Genomic DNA, 22,199 nt, shown 5'->3' with positions numbered 1-22,199 from the left:
ACAAAACACCCCTAAAAATTAGGAAATCGTTATTATTAAACAATGTCAAATTATCGGAGACTGCGTCTTTGTAATTGTGTGTCACTTTCCGACATACACCATCATCATCCTTATTTAGTTCTCTAAATTTCATTATTCTAAGAGTAGTTAGGGTCTTGGAGGGTTTTTATTAAAGATTTCACTGCAACAGTGAAGAAACATTATTATGTTTGAGAGATTTCAACTGGTGGTTGTAAAAGAGGAGGTAACAACACCTGTCTGTTTCTCGTACGGACATGTTCTTCTAATAAGCAAGTTGGGTGTCCTCATAAAATATTCAGTTACTAGGTAACCTATAACAATTAATATTTCAAATTAAGAAGGGAAAAACCCACCTTTTTGCGATCTTTGTTTTCCTAACTAGAACAGACTTGTCTGTGTGAATTTATTTTCAAATTTACTACGACTTGAAATTTAATAAAATAATCTTTTTTTTTTTTTTTAATATATTGATATATACTAATTTAGGGAAAGGAACATAGTTTAATAAAGGGTTTTTTATATAAAATTATGGTAGTTTAATAAAGGGTTTTTTATATAAAATTATGGTAGTTCAATAAAGGATTTTTATATAAAATTATGTTTGTATTTTATGATCCAGAATTTTTCCATTGAGGAAGTAAAATTCAGTCACCTAAAAGCTGCTGTGAGAAAATATTTAGAATACATAAAGTCATTCACTGTAATTGCTTCTCTTGTATGTCATTTAAATTCAGAGTTATTGCTACTAAAATTGAAATTGGTATTGTGCTTGTTTAAACTCAGATTTGGTTAGAAAAAAAAAAGGAATCTTGTGAAGTTAGACATTTTTGAAGGTCAGAAGAAAAACAAAAAGAAGCAAAAAAGAAAACAAAACAAAAAAAAAACAACAACCCATTTTACTGCAGTGAAAGTGTAAGTTAAATGTTTTCTTTATGTGGGACATTTTTGATTGACCTCTAATGTATCAAACAAGTTTTGTGCTTGTTCCACAAAGCCATGAAGTGACTTGCAGACTCATAATATAATATAATGAAATTATTGTATACAGTGCTCAGGTGCACCACAACTTGTCAAAAGTGCATATAAAGCATATGCAGTAATGTAGAAGTGTCTGGAAAGCGAACAATGTATGAGTCAGATACATGCTTGTGTGTGTATGGAGGGGAGAAAATCAAGTGTAGTGTTGGCGAATCTCAGGAAGCATGGAAGTTTTGAAGGATGCAGTGCTCCGACAACTAACAACCGATGCCGGCAGTTTGTTCCATGCTTCAGCAACTCTCAGCGTGAAAAAATGTTTCCTGAAGTCATGGGAGCTGTGCTGTTTTCTGACTTTGTAAATATGTCCACGGGTGTTAGATGGGTGGAGTTTGAAGAGGTGCTCAGAGTTATTGTTTGTGCGATGGTTGATAATTTTATGGGTGTCTGCCAAGTCAGCTGCCAGATATCGGAGTTTCAATGTGTCCATGCCCAGGGGACTAAGGCGTTCAGGATATGGCAAATGCCTGATGGAGGGTATTCTTTTGGTTGCACGTCGCTGAACAGCTTCCAGACGATTGATGTCCTGGGCAAGATAGGGGTTCCAGACCGGTGATGCAAATTCCAGGTGAGGTCTTACCATAGCTATATAAAGCTGCAGATAGATAGCCGGAGAGCGGCTCACAAAGGATTTGGTGAGTGATGCCAAGACACCCTCAGCCTTCTTGACAATTTTAGCGATATTGTTTTACTGTCCCTTGTTCCATGTTGGAATTCGGATTTTTCTATGGCCAGAAGCCCCCTCTTGTTACCCACCCTTACCTGAATATATATAAGTAAGGTAATATTTCCCTCTGGTCAGGCATGTTTTTCATGGAGGACAAGAAATGAACACTACTGCTTGTATGATGCTGACTGTCACCTACAATTATCACTTGATGTCAAGACAAGGTGACACAAACACATGTATGTACATGTCATTATTTAATGTCTACTGTCCATGCTGGCATAGGTTGAATGGTGTGACCAGAGCTGGCAAGCAGGCAGTGGGGCTGGGGCTCCTGCACCAGACTCCAGTATGACATGGCATGGTTTCTATGGCTGCGTTCCTTTATGCGGCACCACCATGACTGTTTTACACCCCTAGAAGGATTGGTCTTAAAACTTTTGATGCAGAGTACGGGTCTTTTTGAGTATGGCCAGGTGCCAGGTACCTTGGTCCTTTATCATCTTGCCTGAAAGGTTAATTCTTCTGTGGTTGTTTGTTCTTCAGTACTTCATCACATGTCTTCCTGGGTCTCCCACTTCCATGTGTTCCATCCACTTTCAGAGATTGGCACTTCCTTTATAGAATGAGGAGAAAGAAGGAAATTCATCCTGCTAGCACCAGATGCATTTCAGCCTATTACAGGCTTTTTCAGTGGCTGCTACACGCAGCCAACCACATGTTGTGACTAGCTGCTGAGCTGATTAAAAATCTAGTATGCGCAACTAGCCCAGTATTGTTCTTTTAACATCTTTCGTTCCATGCTGGCATAGAGTGGACATGGACTTAAATACCTGCATATATATGTATATATATATTATTGGTAATGATGCGGATAAACATAAACACACGCACACACACATTAGAGCATGAAAGATACAGACTACTAAGTGCAATTGTTTACTGGTTGCATGGCCCAGACTTTTTGCATATTCCATCTGCAAATTATAAATACTATAAATATTATATAACTCTGAGCTTCCTGAAACAGCTGTTGAGTTAAATTATGTATTCTTTTCTTAGTATTCTGTATTTTATGCTCTATTTAAATATATTTGTGTGTGTGTGTTTGTATCTATCTATCTATCTGTCTATGTATATGTATGTTTATATATATGCATAGGAGTAGCTGTGTGATAAGTTGCTTGCTTACCAACCACATGGTTCTAGGTTCAATCCCACTGCATGGCACCTTGGGCAAGTGTCTTCTACTATAGCCTTGGGTCGACCAAAGCCTTGTGAGTGGATTTGGTAGATGGAAACTGAAAGAAGCCTGTCATAATATGTATGTTTGTGTGTCTGTGTTTGTCCCCCCACCATCACTTCACAACTGGTGCTGGTGTGTTCATGTCCCCCATAACTTAGCGGTTCAATGAATGAGACCGATAGAATAAGTACTAGGCTTACAAAGAATAAATCCTGGGATTGATTTGTTTGACTAAAGGTGGTGCTCCAGCATGGTTGCAGTCAAATGACTGAAACAAACAAAATAAAAAGAATATACGTGTGTGTGTGAAACATGCACACACATACACACACACATATATATAAGTTCAGCAAAAAGTTAGATTCAGATGAATATGGTACTTAAGTTAAAGGCACCAGAATTTGGTATGGTATTATCCATATAATTTAAAATAAGGTGATTATAATCAAAATAAGCAACAAGGATATCCAAAGGTAGTGTAGTGTACACTACCTTTGGATATCCTTGTTGCTTATTTTGATTATATATATATACTAGCTGAAGGTGACCCGCTCTACGCGCGGGTAAGAGTGTGGTTGTTACTTTCTGTTGCTTCCTTTCAGCACGTAAAAAGCACCATCCGAACGTGGCAGATTGCAGCGCCGCCTTGACTGGCTTCTGTGCTGGTGGCACGTAAAAAGCACCAACCGAACGTGGCCGCTGCCAGCCCCCCTGGCACCTGTGCAGGCGGCACGAAAAAAGCACCCACTACGCTCACAGAGTGGTTGGCGTTAGGAAGGGCATCCACCTGTCGAAACACTGCCAGATCAGACTGGAGCCTGGTGCAGCCTCCTGGCTTCCCAGACCCCTGTCAAACTGTCCAACCCGTGCTAGCACGGAAAACGGACGTTAAACGATGATGATGATGATGATGATTCTCCCTCTTTGTTTCTTTCTCCTTTCTCTCTCACTTTCCCACTCTCTTACTCTTCCTTTCTCTCGGACTCTCCCTCGCTATCTCTTACTCTCTATCTTCATCTATCTCTCTCCCATTTATAAACAACAAAAGATCTTGAGTAAGTTGAGAAATAAAATATTTAGAAAGATCAATCATAAATATCAGGCAGTTACAAAGGAAAGGTCTGCTTCAAGACAGACAGGAAAACACTAACATTTAAAAGGGACAGACGAACTTGCGAGCTGAATAAAAATAATAAAATATTGGAAACCAAAGTTTGAAGGGATAGACTTTGAGGATAGTAGAGTCACCATGGCTGGCATTTCTTAACGACGGATAGCAACGTATTGACAGTTCAACGGCTGGCGTAAAATTTTGAACTTGATGTAAAAGAAAATCCCTAAAAACCAAGTTTTGACTTGATTCTTTCTCACGACAGTAGACTCACGATGGCAAGCATTCAAAACTTCTTCATCATGGACGGCAACACATTGACGATTAAAAGGCTGGAGGAAATTTTTTAGCTTGATGTAACAGAGAATTGCTAAACACCCGCTCCTTTAAATTTTAATCCCCTTCCAGCCCCATTTATACCCCTTTTCACCTTTTGGTTAATATAACCCGATTTCATTTGGGTGTACTGGGGCCACATTTTATAAGATGAGGACTCAACCAAGTTTCCCAAGTTCTGGTCATAGACCATAGAACACTCAACCAAGTTTCCCGATTTCTGGTCATAGACCATAGAACAGTCAAGCAAGTTTCCCGAGTTCTGGTCATAGACCATAGAACACTCAAGCAAGTTTCCCGAGTTCTGGTCATAGACCATAGAACACTAAACCAAGTTTCCCGAGTTCTGGTCATTTGCAGAATAAATAGAGACGGCGGAGGTGGCAGACGTCGTTGCAATGTAAACATGATTTGTTATAAGAGAAAGATTGTCCCGATTGTGTGTTGGTGGTGGCGATGATAATTATCATTAGGAAAAAGAGTGAGTGAGGAAGACATACATAAGTTGTGGCGATGATAATTGTAGACCCCTTTTCACATTTTGATGAAGAGAACCCGATTTCATTCGGGTGTACTGGGGCCACATATAGGTGTGTGTGTGTGTGTGTGTGTGCACGCTGTAGAAATTAAATTAGAGATAAAACCACTAATAGGGAAATGAAACAGTAAAAAAAACAAAAATAAAACTATAATATTAGATATATGTATATATATGTGTGTTGACAGGTAGACAATAGAATGCGATGGGGATGGGGATGGCGATGTAATATTTGTTACTGTCCATGAACGCTGATAGATACATGAGTAAAATGTATAGGAAGGTAAGAGATAAGAGTGAGTGAAAATGTTCTTGGAAGAGAGTAAATCGCGACAGAGTGATTTGAGGAAGACTTTACATTAAATAACGGTAGTTGCATTGTCAAATGAAGAGGAGTGACAGAGTACTGGAGGAAATAGGGTGAGGTAGGAAGATGGCCCCTAGCAACCACACCTTTTAAGATAGGGATTTGTAAGGTAGCCCACGCGCATCGTCACCTCATTCTACGTGTCCCTGTAAATTTTGGAGCGAATCGGACGGGATGTAGTGGCATTGAAAGCGAACCAAGCGGTAAAAACGCATTTCAGTTTTATATATATATATATATATATATATATATATATATAATATATATATATATATAAAAATTAGAAAAAAATCACCATTTATCAATTCAAAATGAACAATTAAATTACACCCCCTAGAAAATTACATATAACAGAAATATTAAAAATAAAATAACAATGAAATACCAATGATTAAGTAAATTGCAAAAAGATAATAAAAACGTATATAATTGGTAGAATAAAGACATGTTTTGTGGCTATATTTAAGCAATGATTATAATAAAAAAATTAATAACACGTGTCGTTATTCTACCAATTATATACGTTTTTATTATTTTTTTGCAATTTACTTAATCATTGGTATTTTATTGTTATTTTAATTTTAATATTTCTGTTATATGTAATTTTCTAGATGGTGTAATTTAATTGTTCATTTTGAATTGATAAAAGGTGTTTTTTTTCTAATTTTTATAAATATATATTATATTGTGTGAAATTTGATTTAGTATTTCTAAATTGAATTTTTTCCCTGTTAGTTAGGATTAATATTCCCTCAAATAATTATTATATATATATATATATATATATATATATATATATATATGTGTGTGTGTGTGTGAAGAATTTGGAGTTTAAATTCAAAATCATTTGAGCACTACTTTGTGTTTTTTATACCGAGCATGTATATATACATATACACACAGACGACCACGCTTGGATGGTGTTTTTTTTGTGTCGGTGGCACATAAAAACACCATCCGAGCGTGGTCGTCTGCCAGCCTTGTCTGGCACCTGTGTCGGTGGCACATAAAAACACCATCCGAGCGTGGCCGTTCGCCAGCTTCGTCTGGCACCTGTGTCGGTGGCACATAAAAACACCATCCGAGCGTGGCCGTTCGCCAGCCTCGTCTGGCACCTGTGTCGGTGGCACATAAAATCACCCACTACACTCTCGGAGTGGTTGGCATTAGGAAGGGCATCCAGCTGTAGAAACACTGCCAGATCTGACTGGCCTGGTGCAGCCTTCGGGCTCCCCAGACCCCAGTTGAACCGTCCAACCCATGCTAGCATGGAAGGCGGACGTTAAATGATGATGATGATGATGATGACACACACACACACACACACACATTTATATAAGTGTGAGTGTAATCTTGTCTAGACGTGACATGACGATCGTAAAAGTGCTTCGCTGTCATAAAAGTAGGTTTGTTTATGTTCAGTCATCTGTGAAAAACCTGTCTAGTTAAAGGAAAATATTAGCTAGCAGGAGGGTTGGTTACAGGAAAAGACATCCAGCCATAGAAAAATTTGTTTTAACAAATTCTGTCTAACCTTTACAAATATGGAAAAGTGAATGTTAAAAGACAAAGATGACGATAAGCATTTTATGGTTGGATGCCCTTCCTGTTGCCACCTTTTACTTCTTTAACTAGTTGGGGATTTTTGTTGTTTTGAATTCCACTGCCGTTCGAAAGTGCAAAGTGACTGGTCATAATATCAATAAGGAATATAAACACCATATCATTTTGTTGATATCAAAAGTTATGGGCATCAGCATTTATGTATATATGCATACACATATGCATGTGCACACACACATACACACATCATCATCATCATCATCATCATTTAGCGTCCGTTTTCCATGCTAGCATGGGTTGGACGGGTCAACTGGGGTCTGTGAAGCTGGAAGGCTTCGTCAGGCCCAGTCAGATCTGGCAGTGTTTCTACGGCTGGATGCCCTTCCTAACGCCAACCACTCCGCGAGTGTAGTGGGTGTTTTTTACATGCCACCTGCACAGGTGCCAGACAGAGCTGGCGAACGGCCACGAACGGATGGTGCTTTTACGTGTCACCGGCACGGGGCCAGGCGATGCTGGCAAAGGACACGAACGGATGGTGCTTTTACGGGGCCAGACGAAGCTGGCAAACGGCCACGAACGGACGGTGCCTTTACGTGTCACCGGCACGGGGGCCAGCCGAGGCTGGCAACGGACGCGAACGGATGGTGCTTTTACGTGTCACCGACACGGTTGCCAGACAGAGCTGGCAAACGGCCACGAACGGACGGTGCTTTTACGTGTCACCGGCACGGGGCCAGACAGACACATATATATATATATATATATATATATATATATATATATATATAGTTGATCCAAACATGAAAACACAAAGAGAAAACAACAACGCGAGGACGTGGAACAAATACAGTATTATTGGACGCTCAGGAAGGAAGGAAAGAAGGAGGGTTTTACGTTTTGAACGGAGCTCTTCGTCAGAAACATAGGAAAAGGAAAGATCCAAGGAAGGGAAGATGGAGAAAAAAAAAATCGCCAACGGTACACACGCGGTCATGTATAATGGATTGTATGAAATACAGCGTACATCTCATTTTTCTGGACAAGGAACGCGTTCCTTTGTCAAACATTATTATGGCTTCTTTATGAGCCATCTTTAAATAATTGAAGAAAATTGCAAAATATTCGCTTTTGCCGAAAATAGTTAAATTAAAAATATTATTGATGCACCCCCCCTTCAAAACAGCGGGTGTTTCTACACAGAAGTACTATCTGTGCAGGCCAGACAATCTCAGAAATACAGTGGTAACAATGCAAATGAAAACATATTTGCGGTAATGAGCAGAATATTTGCTGTAGCCCATCTTTTATACCAAGACAATTATTATTGAGAACCCATGCTAGCTTGGAAAGTGGACGTTAAACGATGATGATGAGAGAATCTTTCGGACACCAGGCAAATCTCAATATTATGTAAATAGAGGAATTTATCTGTAAATGTAATATGTGACAACCACTCACTCGGCAGCCACAACAAAACTCCGAGCTTCAGACGCCGAAGTGGAAACCACGCCGCTATCTCTTCAGTTATCCGGCCATCGGAGAAATCTTTGCTGATGGCCAAATAACTGAAGAGACAGCAGCGCGGGCCTCCACCTCAGCATCCGAAACTCAGAACCTCATCATGGCTACCGAACAATTATCACATATTGCATTTATATATATATATTATATATATATATATATATATATATATATATATATATATATATATATATATATATATATAATATATATATATATATATATATAACAGTCAGAGTATTGTGTATTGTAGCATATAAAAATAGTTAAAACCAAAAATATAACAAAGTTTAATACTTGTTTGATCAGACTATAAGCACCATTTATAGAATGTTAGAAGGTTGTAAAGATTCAAACACTTTTTCATCTTACAGAACTTCAAATTTCTGTGACTTTACAATGTGGTGGCAGCATCAGTAGCAGCAATCCTTTCTTCTATAGGCACAAGGCCTGAAATTTTAGGGTTCGAAATTAGTTGAGTGCATCAACCCCAGTGTTTCACTGGTACTTAATTTATCGATCCTGAAAGGATGAAAGGCAAAGTTGACCTTGGTGGAATTTGAACTCAGTATATAAAGATAGACAGAATGTTGCTAAGTATTTTGCCTGGTGTCCTAAAGATTCTCTCATCTCACTTAATAATATTAATAATAATAATATTAATAATGATAATTGTACATTGTTTTGTCTTGGTATAAAAGACGGGCTACAGGAAATATTCTGCTCAATACCACAGATTTGTTTGTCAGTTGCCTGATCTTAACCAGTTGAGCATGTCCCTGAGTGGCTGATGATATGTGCATCTCTGATCACGAGCAGAAGTAGTGGGGGAACATCATAGGCATGTGTTGAGATGGATTTTTTGGGGTTTGAATAATTCACCTCTGGAAACACAGGTGTGTTTTGTTCATCATCCTTAAACAACCCTTAAACATAGACGCAGGAGTGGCTGTGTGGTAAGTAGCTTGCTAACCAACCACATGGTTCCGGGTTCAGTCCCACTGCGTGGCATCTTGGGCAAGTGTCTTCTGCTATAGCCCCGGGCCGACCAATGCCTTGTGAGTGGATTTGGTAGACGGAAACTGAAAGAAGCCTGTCGTATATATGTATATATATATATGTATGTGTATGTCTGTGTTTGTCCCCCTAGCATTGCTTGACAACCGATGCTGGTGTGTTTACGTCCCCGTCACTTAGTGGTTCGGTAAAAGAGACCGATACAATAAGTACTGGGCTTACAAAGAATAAGTCCCAGGGTCGAGTTGCTCGACTAAAGGCGGTACTCCAGCATGGCTGCAGTCAAATGACTGAAACATGTAAAAGAGTAACCCTTATTCAAGAATCTTTTGAGCGGAATGGACTACTCAATCTGAAGAAAATTCTAACAGGGCCCCACCTACAAGGTTGTGTGCTGTTTATCTTGATATGAGCTCACCATGTTGTGCACATGTAGTTGTGATGTCTGTGCCTAGTGTACCCTTATCAGATGGGTAGTCATGATGGGTATATTGGGCTTCGTATATTTTTACCCCAGTGTCACTTTGATGGTGTGTGCTGCTCTCTCACTAAATAACAACAACAATAGTAATGGTTTCAAACTTTATCGCAAGGCCAGCAATTTTAGAGGAGGAGCCAAGTTGATACTTGTTCGTACTTACTGACCCTGAAAGGAGGAAAAGCAAGTCAGCCCCAGTGGAATTTGAACTCAGAACGTAAAGATAGATGAAATGCTGGTAATTCGAATACATGAACCCCAATGCTCAGTTGGTACTTTTGACTGCGAAAGGATGAAAAACGGAAAAGCAAAGGCAGCCCCGATGAGATTTGAACTCAGAACATACAGATCCAGAAGAAATGCTGCTAAACATTTTGTCTGACATGCTAATGACTTTGCCAGCTCACTGCATAATGATGATAATAATAATGATGGGCAGCTCTCATAGGTTCTGATCTTAACTGATAGAAAGTGTTATCATTTACATGTTTTGTCTTGGTGTAAAAGATGGGCTACAGCAAATATTCTGCCCAATACCACAAATTTACTTGTCCTTTGCTCGACCTTAGCCACTTGAGCATGTCACTTAGTGGCTGATATGAGCATCTCTGATCATGAGCAGGAGTAGTTTGGGAGTATCATAATAATAAAAATAATCATAATAATAATAATAATCATCATCATCGTTTAACGTCCGCTTTCCATACTAGCATGGGTTGGACGATTTTGACTGAGGACTGGCAAACCAGATGGTTGCACCAGGCTCCAATCTTGATTTGGCAGAGTTTCTACAGCTGGCTGCCCTTCCTAACGCCAACCACTCCGAGGGTGTAGTGGGTGCTTTTTACGTACCACCGGCACGGAGGGCCAGTCAGGCAGTACTGGCAACGACCTCGCTCAAATCTTTTTACACATGCCACCAGCACAAGTGCCAGTAAGGCGACGTTGGTAACGATCATGCTCGAATGGTGCCCTTTTGCGTGCCAATAATAATAATGATAATAAAAATAATATATTTTCATAATAATAATGATAATAGTTCTTTCTACTAAAAACACAAGGCCTGAAATTTTGAAGGAGGAGACCCCAGTGTTTCACTGGTACTTAATTTATTGACTCTGAAAGGATGAAAGTTGACCATGGCAGAATTTGATCTCAGAATTTAAAGACGAATGAAATGCCACTAAGCATTTGCTCATCATGCACATATGGTTGTGATGCATGTACCTGGAGTACCCTTATCAGACAGGTAGTCATGAGGGGTATATTGAGCTTCATATATTTGTACCCCAGTGTCACTTTGATGGCATGAACTGCTCTCTCACTCAATAATAATAATAATAATAATCCTTTCTACTATAGGCACAAGGTGTGAAACTTTGGGGGAGGGGATAGTTGATTACATCGACCCTAATGTATAACTGGTACTTATCTCATCGACCCCAAAAGGATGAAAGGTAAAGTTGACTTGGTGGAATTTGAACTTGGAATGTAAGGGCGGAGAAAATACCACTGAGCATTTCCCTGGCTTGCTAACGATTCTGCCAGCTTGCCATCTTAATAATAATAATAATAATAATAATGAGGATGATAATAATAATGTCTTGGTATAAAAGATGGGCTACAGCAAATATTCTGCTCAATACCACAGATTTGCTTGTCAGTTGTTTGACCGTAACCAGTTGAGCATGTCCCTTAGTGGCTGACGATACGTGCATCTCTGATCACAAGCAGAAGTAGTGGGAGAGCATCATAGCCATATGTTGAGAGGGATTCTTAGAGGTTTGGATAATTCACCTCTGGAAACATTGGTGGTTCGTTCAACATCCTTAAACAATCCTAATTCAGGGACCTTTTGAGCAGGATGGGCTACTCGACCTGAAGAAAATTCTAACTGGGCCCCACCTGCAAGGTCTTGTGCTGTTTATCTTGATATGAGATCACCATGTCGCGCACATATGGTTGTGACGCATGTGTCTAGTGTGCCCTTATCAGACGGGTAGTCATGATGGGTATGCTGGGCTTCATATATTTTATCCCAGTGTCACTTTGATGGCATGCACTGCTCTCTCACTCAATAATAATAATAACAATAATAGTAACGATGATGTTGAGAAGGAAAGAAGAAATAATACTACCATGAAAATTTTTGTTCTTTGTTATTATTCATTGTTTGTTGTCTTTCTCTTAAGGTTGGAATCAAGATGGGTGAGAATACACCTCTGTATTTTAAGGAGAACATCAGCAAATACCAAATCCCTCTGGATCATATAGACTTTGGTTATATCAAGAAATGCAAGGATGTAAAAGAGTTAGAAAAAATCTACAAACTTCTACGGTATGTATCATCATCATAATCGTCATTGTCAATTTTCATCATCATCATCATCATCATTTAACGTCTGTTTTCCATGCTAGCATGGGTTGAACAATTTGACTGAGGACTGGCGAGCCAGATGGCTGTGCCAGGCTTCAGTCTGATCTGGTAGAATTTCTAAAGCTGGATGCCCTTCCTAACGCCAACCCTCCGAGAGTGTAGTGGGTGCTTTTATGTGCCACCAGCACGGAGGCCAGTCAGGTGGTACTGGCAACGACCTCGCTTGAATCTTTTTACACATGCTCTTGCAACGATCACGCTCGGATGGTGCTCTTAGCACCCTACTAGCACGGGGCACAAGTACCAGTAAGGCGACGCTGGTAACAATCACATTCGAATGGTGCCTTACAGATGATGATATGGATGTACACATGGTTGTATGTAAAAAAAAAAGTAAAGGTTACCTTCTCGAGTCGTGTCAACTCATAAGGGTCAGTTTCCTGGTTTCCATGGCGTATAAATTTCCCCACCTGGACACGATGTCAGTCCATTGCAGCGTTACTCATTTTTCCCAGCTGTGTGGACTGGAGCAATACGAAATGAAGTGTTTTGTTCAAGAACACAATGCATCACCCAATCCAGGAACCGAAACCACAATCTTATGATCACGAATGCAACACCCTAACCACTAAGCCACACACCTCCACTATATGCATCTAATCTGTCTCCACATGATTTTGAGCACACATTGCTTAGACATCAATCATCATCATCGTCTTTTAACATCCGCTTTCCAAGCTGGCATGGTTTGAATGGTTCGATTGAGGACTGGCAAGCCTAGAGGCTGCACCAGGTTCCAATTTGATCTGGCAAGGTTTCTAGAACTGGATGCCCTTCCTAATGCCAACCACTCAGAGATTGTAGTGGGTACTTTTTACCTGCCACCAAATGGTGCTCGAATGGTGCTTTTTACGTGCCATTGACATGGGGTCTGTCAGGTGGCACTGGCATCGACCGTGCTTGAATGGTGCTTTTTACGTGCCACTGGTATGAGGTCAGTTTTGGCAAGGTTTTTACAGCTGGATGCCATTCATAACACCAACCACCCAACAGAGTGGACTGAAAGCTTTTTACATGGCACCAGCATTTAAAAAGCACTCACTCCACTCTGCAGAGTGGTTGGTGTTAGGAATAGCATCCAACTGTAAAGGACAAAACTAAAACAGACACAGAAGTCTGGTGCAGTCTTCTTCCTGGTCAGCTCCTGTCAAACCATCCAACCCATGCCAACATGGAAGGTGGATGTTAAAGGATGATGATGATGATTCTTTTAGGTATAGCCAACAAGTAGTATATTGATCCTGGTATAGGAGGCCAGAATCTATGATAGACCAGGATGTAAGATATCTTCATTTTCTTAAGGTAATGCACAATGTCAGCTAGAGAAGTAGATTTGCTATGCTTTTCATACTTAAATGAATTTAGATGTACTGAATACTGATGCTAGAGATTAATTGTAGATCCAATATAGTAGTTAGAATTGTGAAGTGTGTTATGAACTATGCATTTGTAAACCACATTAAACCTTCTGCAGTGAGTTTGCAAAGGACATTCATTTGTAGACTTGCAACTGCAACCAGACCTATTTGGCATGAAGGAATTTCCTGTACATAGATTGGATATTGTACTATTAGAGGGCATACTCCTAGTATATTTGTTATTATCGATATTGTTTGTACCTATAATGCATGGGTTAATAAATGAGATTATAGATATTCTAGGTTCCAGGGAAAGACTAAGTATGGTAGTATTGATTTTTAGCAGAGTTATCTTACTATTCTGGAAATCAAAGTCATTCTTGCAGCTAGAAAGACCTTGGTTACCTTTGATATTGAACTTAGGTACAGGGCATCACATAATAATTTCTTCTGTTGATGTCTTCAACATAATCAATTCTGAGAGATGGATTAGTGGGAAAGTGCAATTGATAAAAATGACTTGTAGTATTTGTTCTTATCTTCTGGACTATATTCAACCCTTTAACTGCAAAATTAAATTTCATGGTTATTCCTGTAATTATTTTAAATATATACCAAAAAAAAAAAAAAACAGAATTGGTATAAACTTGACATATCTCAGCAAAATTTTATTTCAAATATGACATTCCTCAACGAAAGATAGATGGGGAATATAAAACCGCTCTCTGGAGTTAAGGCTAACGAAATTTTAAGTGGATATACCTGAATTCCACAGTAAAAGGATTAAGTTGATACACGTTAATAAATGTTAAGTTTGTGCATGTAAACAATGTTAAATGTATGTAAATAAATGTTAATTTATGTAATTAAATGATAATTTTATGCATATAAATAAATGTTGAATTTATGCATGTAAATAAATGATAAATCTCTTCAATGAATCCAGTGTATGAGTTGTGATTTTGCAATCGTTAGAGCAAAGGACAAATTGCCCTGTAGTGTTTTGGTTCTCTGTGTTCTGAGTTCAAATGTTAGTGAGGTCAGTTTTATGTTTCATGCTTTTGAGGGTGATAAAATAAAGTATGAATGCAAGACAATAGATTGGTGGAATTCATACTTTATTTATTGACTCTGAAGAAATGAAAGAGGTCAAACTTGGTGGGATTTGAACTTGTAGTGCAGAGAGCTGTAACGAACCATGGTAGGGTATTGTGATTCACTAATAACTCTGCCAGTTTGCTGTTCTTTGCAGGAATATGACATTTGGTGGTGATTGGATATGAAACTGATTATTTTTTTTTGCCAGCGCCTCCTCGACTGGCCTCTGTGCTGGTGGCACGTAAAAAGCACCAACCAATCATGGCCATTGCCAGCCTCGCCTGGCACCTGTGCCACTGCACATAAAAAGCATCCACTACATTCACGGAGTGGTTGGCGTTAGGAAGGGCATCCAGCTGGGCCTGGTGCAGCCTCCTGGCTTCCCAGACTCCAGTCGAACCGTCCAACCCATGCTAGCATGGAAAGCGGACGTTAAGCGACGATGATGATGATGATATGTCTCATGGATTTTCTGGGGTGCATCATCGGTGATATTTCTTTGGACCTTAGTGGTTTTCTTGGTCCCCAACTTGCCTAGTTCACCCAACCGGGGTTAATCAAGTCCTAGATTGCATCCCAGTAGTGGCAAATCACTGATCTGCCCTCTTTATCCAATTCCACATAGTGGCCTTCTCTACAGATTCAGTCATGGAATTTATGACCCTTCTCTTAGCTGCACCAATAACTCCAAGCCAAGTCGGAGCTTTGTAGAATAAAAGCACCACAAAACCTCAGCAGCTCACTTCAGTTGCTCACAACATGATGGTTGGCCCTGGTTTCTGCACTGTTCTGTCAGCTTTTGGTATTTGGCAAGCTTTCTCTTATGAAAACAGCACAGATGTAATTATTAAAAAAGTAAATGTGTCATCTAATTAGTTTGTTAATTTATAGTCATACTAGCAGTATCGCCTGGCATTGCTCGGGTTTGTAAGGGAAATAACTATATAAGCATTTTTAGAGAGTTATAGCCAAAAATTAGGAAAAAAATGCATTAAAAATGGAAAAAAAATGATAGTGAATCTTTTTAAAAATCGTTGACTCATCGTAGACATTTTTAGAGAGTTACTTCCCTTATATAATAGCGAAAAATGCATTAAAATGGAAAAAAATGATGGTAAATTTTTTTTAAAATCGTAGACTCATCGTAGACGCGCGCTAATACCCAGAAGAGCTCGATATGAATCATGACTATAAGATACCCGGTTTTGGTTAAACTGCACCGCAAAACTTGACTTTTATATATAAAGATTTAACAACTCATGTCAGGGTTAATGTGTTGAGTTCATGATGATGATGATGAGTCCAAAATTTCCTACATTAATATTTTGTGTCTATAGGTTATGAATATATCTCTGCTAATCCTTGCCTGCTTAGTGATAACATGGCTTTTTGTTCTTTAACTCAATGATTTTTGTGTGTGACCTCCTTCGGTCACGAATGACAATGGAATTGCACCTAGAAAGTTACCCTTCGAGGTACAAGTCTGGCCAAGGTTGTTTATTGAAGACCAGCAGTCGCCCACACATACCAGCCTCCCCTCTCCACACCACTGATGTTATCCAAGGGAAAGACAAAGGCCGATACAGCTTGGCACCAGTGACATCGCAGCTTATTTATTAACGTGCTGGTGGCTGAGCACTCCACAGACACGTGTACCCTTAACGTAGTTCTCGAGGAGATTTAGCGTGACACAGAGTGTGACAAGGCCGGCCCTTTGAAATACAGGTACAACAGAAAGAGTGAGAGAAAGTTGTGGTGAAAGAGTACAACAGGGATCACCACCATCCCCTGCCGGAGCCTCGTGGAGCTTTTATGTGTTTTCGCTCAATAAACACTCACAATGCCTGGTCTGGGAATCGAAACCGCGATCCTACGACCGCGAGTCTGCTGCCCTAACCACTGGGCCATTGCGCCTCCACAACTCAATGATCAAGTAGTTAACGAGATATACATTTAGCTGAAAGAAACAATACAGGAATGTCCATCGTGATTGATCATCATTTTTTAATATCCTCTTTACATGTGTTGGACAGTTTGACCCCATTCAACAGGTCTGAGGGATGTCTTCCTCCAATATTTCATTTTTGACATGACTTTTTTTATGGCTGCATGTCCTTCCTAACACTAACCACTTTACAAAACATACTGGGTGCATTTTTGATGGCACCAGCACTGCAGAGGTTACCTTGTTATCAGCAAGACAGCTTTGTTAAGCCTTGCATTGTTGTTGTTGGATTGATTACCAAGCATAGATTTATGAAAATCATCCTGTCTATACTAACATAGGAAAATTGTAAAATAAAAAATAAAATAATTTACAGTTTAAAAGGGTATGGGCCCTCTTCAGTCATAAATGACCATGGAATTGTACCTTGAAAGTTACCCTCCAAGGTACAAGCCTGGGCAAGGTTGTTTATGGAAGACCAGCAGTCGCCCATGCATACCAGCCTCCTTACTTCATACCACCAATGTTATTTAAGGAAAATGCAAAGGCTGATACATCTTGGCACTACTGACGTCGCAAGTCATTTCTGCAGCTGAGTGAACTGGAGCAACGTGAAATAAAGTGTCTTGCTCAAGAACACAACACACAACCTGGTCCAGGAATCGAACTCAGTACCTCACGAGTGTGAGCCTGACACTCTAACCACTGAGCTATGCACCTTCACTATCTTAAAGTTTAGAATTTGTAAAATATGGTAGCTGGTTGAATTGACTGCTGTGGTATAAAGGCGGCGAGCTGGCAGAATTGTAAGCACGCCGGGCGAAATGCTTAGCGGTATTTTGTCTACCGCTACGTTCTGAGTTCAAATTCTGCGAAGGTCGACTTTGCCTTTCATCCTTTCGGGGTTGATTAAATAAGTACCAGTTACGCACTAGGGTCGATGTAATCGACTTAATCCGTTTGTCTGTTCTTGTTTGTCCTCTCTGTGTTTAGCCCCTTGAGGGTAGTAAAGAAATAGGTATACTAGCTGAAGAATTTGTTTGTATTGTCACCTGCATTGCACCGTGTTCCTGCATGCTGTCATTTCTCAGCCAGTCTTAACTATAATTAGTTATAATTAGGACAAAGGACAAAATGTTTCACTGTAATAGTTCTGATCCCTGCATTTTGAGTTCAAATCTCACTGCGGTAATCCTTACATTTTTGTGGGGTTTGATAAATTAAAGTACCCAAGCCAAGGCAGTAGACTGACAAAATTTGTTATAGTGTCACACTAGATGCTGTGTATTACTTTCTGTGTTTTTGTGGGGGGTACACTTGCTCCGTCTCCCAGTTAAACACTACTACCATCTGGTCCTTAGGGGCTGTTAGCAAAAGCCATTCTGTTGCAAGCACTTGGACCAGGTGAGAATAACTATTTCACTTCCTCTCATCAGTAAGTACCTCTCTTCTTCTCACCATTCTTGTATGCTCCAAGAAAATCTGACTAAGTGGTAAAAAACAAAAAATAACTATAGGTGTATGTGTGGCTTTGTGGTTAAGAAGCTTACTTCCCAATTATGTGGTCTTGGGTTCAGTCCCATCGCATTGCACCTTGGGGAAGAGTCTTCTACAATAGCCCTGGGCTGACCAAAGCCTGGAGAGTGGATTTGGAAGATGGAAGCTGAATGAAGTGTGTGTTTGTGTGTACCCTCGTGCTAAGCCGATAGGAAGCGTCGATGCTTCCTAGGGCTAAACAGTGATGGTGTAATTCCCTTTACGGGACTGTCACCTTATGTTGACAGTATACAGCCACTCTATTGCTCCACCACCTCTCATGTCTCTTTGAGACATTTAGAAATCCAATATTTCTAATTACGGTGACCAGTGAATAGATTTCATCATCATCATCATCATTGTTTAACGTCCGCTTTCCATGCTAGCATGGGTTGGACGGTTCGACTGGGGATCTGGGAAGCCAGAAGGCTGCACCAGGCTCCAGTCTTATCTGGCAGTGTTTGTACAGCTGGATGCCCTTCCTAACGCCAACCACTCCGTGAGTGTAGTGGGTGCTTTTTACGTGCCACCTGCACAGGTGCCAGGCGAGGCTGGCATCGGCCACGGTCGCATTGGTGCATTTTACGTGCCACCGGCACATATATATTTGTGAAGGCTAGACTGGCACCTCAGTCAGCAGATCTCACTATCCTTGGCTGATGACGAGTTAAGACCCAGAAACATGCATGTCCTAAGGTGTGAATCTTGGCTGGTGGGGTTGCTTGCCTCCCCTTCACAAATATAAGGACACAGGAAATGTGTCAAAGCCGACAGGAAGCGTTCGATGCTTCCTAGGGCTAAACAACGGTGGTGTGATTCCATACGGGACTGTCACGTTATGTTGACAGTATACAACCACTCTTATATTGTGATGATTGTAGGGAAATATTACCTTGTATGGACACAGGGGAGGATTGGTGACAGGAAGGGCATCCAGCTGTAGAAAATGTGTCTTAACAAATTCTGTCCGATTTATACAAGCATAAGAAAGTGGATGGTAAAATGATGATGACCATTAACAAGTCATAGAGGGAATCTCTGTTAGGTCGGTCAACCTGCTAGAAATGGACAAAAAAAATTTCCCCCAAATCACACCCTGTTGGCTTTAAGAATAGAAAGAACACTTTGGATAATGTAGTGCTTTTTTTCATGATGTCTGAAATATAAAATGGATGGTCATGGCTGGAACACCTTTTGATTATATGTCTGCTGGCTCACAGCAGACTCTGGGCTGAACCACAATATTATCCTGTTTTATGTTTTACTGCTTTCACTAGTGTTGGTGCCATGATAAAAAAAGGCACCCAGTGCACTCTGTAAGGTGGTTGGTGTTAGGAAGGGCACCCAGCCATAGAAACCATGGCAAAGAAGAACCTGGGGCACAATGCAGTCCTCAGACCCATTGGATGCGGTCAAACCATCCAACCCATGCTAGTATGGAAGATGAATGTTAACAGATGGTGATGATGATGATGATGATGATGATGTTCTAATTTCTAATCACACAGGAGTTGATTAAATTAGTATAAGATAATGTTGGTGTTAGGAAGAGCATCCAGCTGTAGAAACCATGCCAAATCAAACCAGAACCTGGTGCAGCATTCTAGTCAAACCGTCTGACCCATGCCAGCATGTAAAGTGGATATTAAATGGTGATGGTGATGATAATAGTACTGACTCCTGCCAAATTCAAACAAAACTGATTTCATTTCTACCCAGAAGAAATTTCGAAGGATGACCTGGTAAACCTGCCACTGGTTTTATGTCTCTTGCTCACAATGAAGAATGACGTGGTATCAGTCTCTTCCTTGGGAGAGGTTCCCTTATAGTTGTGAGCAGTTAAAGAAACCCCCTTAGTCCTCCAAGCCTTGACCTAGTGGAACCTCAAAGAATGTGACAAGTGGAGGGAGAACAGGTGGCACCCCCATGTGACTGGTAGTTTATTTCCTAATTATAAAAGGATGGCCGTTGCCAGTACCACCAAACTGGCCCTTCTAAAAGCACCCACTACACTCTCGGAGTGGTTGGCGTTAGGAAGGGCATCCAGCTGTAGAAAGTCAGCCAGATCAGATTGGAGTCTGGTTCGCCAGACTTCAGTCAAATTGTCCAACCCATGCTAGCAAGGAAAGCGGACATTGAATGATGATGATGAAAAGGATGACTAACAGAGTTGACCTCAACTGTGTTTGAACTCGGAGTACAGTGTTGGAATAGATACTGCAGCACCTTCTATCTCTTGTTCTAGTGACTCTGCCAATTGTTTTCCTGTCTAATGCCATTAATACTACATCAGTAGGTTTTTTGAAGAAAGTACCTTGTGGTGTTTGGTTGTATACCTTTATGTTATGAGTTCAAATCCTGCCGAGGTCAACTTAGCCGTTTATCCTTTCCGAAGTCAATAAAATAAAGTATCAATCGAGTACTTGACTCAATATCTCAGGAAGTACCTTGTGCTTTTATTATTGTTCTCTTTTTAGGTTTGCCCTTGTTTAGGATCATCCTCATCATCGTTTAACGTCTGCTTTCCATGCTAGCATGGGTTGGACGATTTTGACTGAGGGCTGGCGAACCAGATGGCTGCACCAGGCTTCAATTTTGATCTGGCAGAGTTTCTACAGCTAAATGCCCTTCCTAACGCCAACCACTCCGAGAGTGTAGTGGGTGCTCTTTATGTTCCACCAGCACGGGAGCCAGTCAGGCGGCATTGGCAACAACCTTGCTCGAATCTTTTATGCATGCCACCGGCACAGGTGCTAGTAAGGCGATGCTGGTAACGATCACGCTTGAATGGTGTCTTTTGCGTGCCACCGGCATGGAGGCCAGATAGCCGCTCTGGCAACGATCATGTTCGGATGGTGCTCTTAATACCTTACTAGCACGGGGCTTGAGTGCCAGTAATGCGACGCTGGTAATGATCACACTCGAATGGTGCATTTTAAGTGCCACTGGCACGGGGCTGGTTAGCCGCTCTGTCAATGATCACACTCATATGGTGCTCTTTGCACCCTGCTAGCACGGATGCCAATCATCAATAAAATAAAGTACCAGTCAAGTAGTTGTTGATGTAATTGAGTATGCCACCCTCCCAAATTTTAGGCCTTGTGTCTATACTAGAAACAGTTACTATTACCTCTGCCTTAGCGAAGGCAGAGGTATTGTTTTCAGTTGTGTTTGTTTGTTTTTGTTTGCTTGTTTGCCTGTAGACAAGATATCTCAAGAACCGCTGGATGGATTTGGATGAAACTGTCGGGATGTTTGGCGTTGTGACTGGTACAAACTAATAAGATTTTGGGATTGATCCAGTAGCGGATAAGGATTCTGAATTATTTTTCTTGTTTTTTTATTTAATTTTTGAGAGAGGTCGGGTTAATTTTTATTATTCTCATTTGTGAGGGCAGCCAAGTTTATTTCAGATATTCTCATTTTGAAAATCCTCTCTGGCTAATCGTTGAGAGGACATTATCGTTGCCTTGGCGGAGGTTTGTGCTCTCTGAGTGCTCTTGTTATTATTGTTATTATAATTTTTATTGTGGGACAGTGAGCTGGCAGAATTGTTAGCACACTGGGCACAATGCTCAGCAGCATTTTGTCTGTCCTTAACATTCTGAGTTCAAATTCTGCCGAGGCCGACTTTGCTTTCCATCCTCTCAGGGTTGATAAAATAAGTACCAATTGAACACTGGGGTTGATGTAATTGACTAGCCCTTTTTCCCCACAAAATTTCAGGCTGTGTACCTTTCGAAAAAAAGGGATTATTATTATGATGGCAAGCTGACAGAGCCATTTGCATAGGGGGCAAACTGCTTCATGGCATTTCATTCGTCTTTATATTCTGAATTCAGTTTGTGCCGAGGTCGACTTTGCCTTTCATCTTTTTGGGGTCAATGAATTAGGTACCACTGAAACACTGGAGTCAATGTAA

At 40.4% G+C, this 22,199-nt stretch overlaps 1 protein-coding gene across 4 annotated transcripts in view; it reads left to right on the top strand.

Annotated features, from left to right (window-relative positions):
* LOC115216524 (sperm-associated antigen 1) overlaps positions 1–22,199 on the top strand; it is a 74,754-nt gene that overhangs the window by 3,252 nt on the left and 49,303 nt on the right. For 3 of the 4 annotated variants that reach the window (XM_036506280.1, XM_029785972.2, XM_036506279.1), the window contains exon 2: positions 12,096–12,241. In XM_036506280.1, coding sequence (XP_036362173.1) covers positions 12,108–12,241 — 134 coding nt within the window. In that variant the 5' untranslated portion in view covers positions 12,096–12,107. Of the gene's footprint in view, positions 1–804; positions 934–12,095; positions 12,242–22,199 lie in introns of those variants that run through there. The other variant, XM_029785973.2, reaches the window with a different exon arrangement.

The sequence above is a fragment of the Octopus sinensis genome, linkage group LG10, assembly GCF_006345805.1.
Source record: "Octopus sinensis linkage group LG10, ASM634580v1, whole genome shotgun sequence".
Classification (NCBI taxonomy): Eukaryota; Metazoa; Mollusca; class Cephalopoda; order Octopoda; family Octopodidae; genus Octopus; species Octopus sinensis.
The sequence above is the reverse complement of the archived record's forward strand: the minus strand, read 5'-3'. Positions and strand labels throughout refer to the sequence as shown.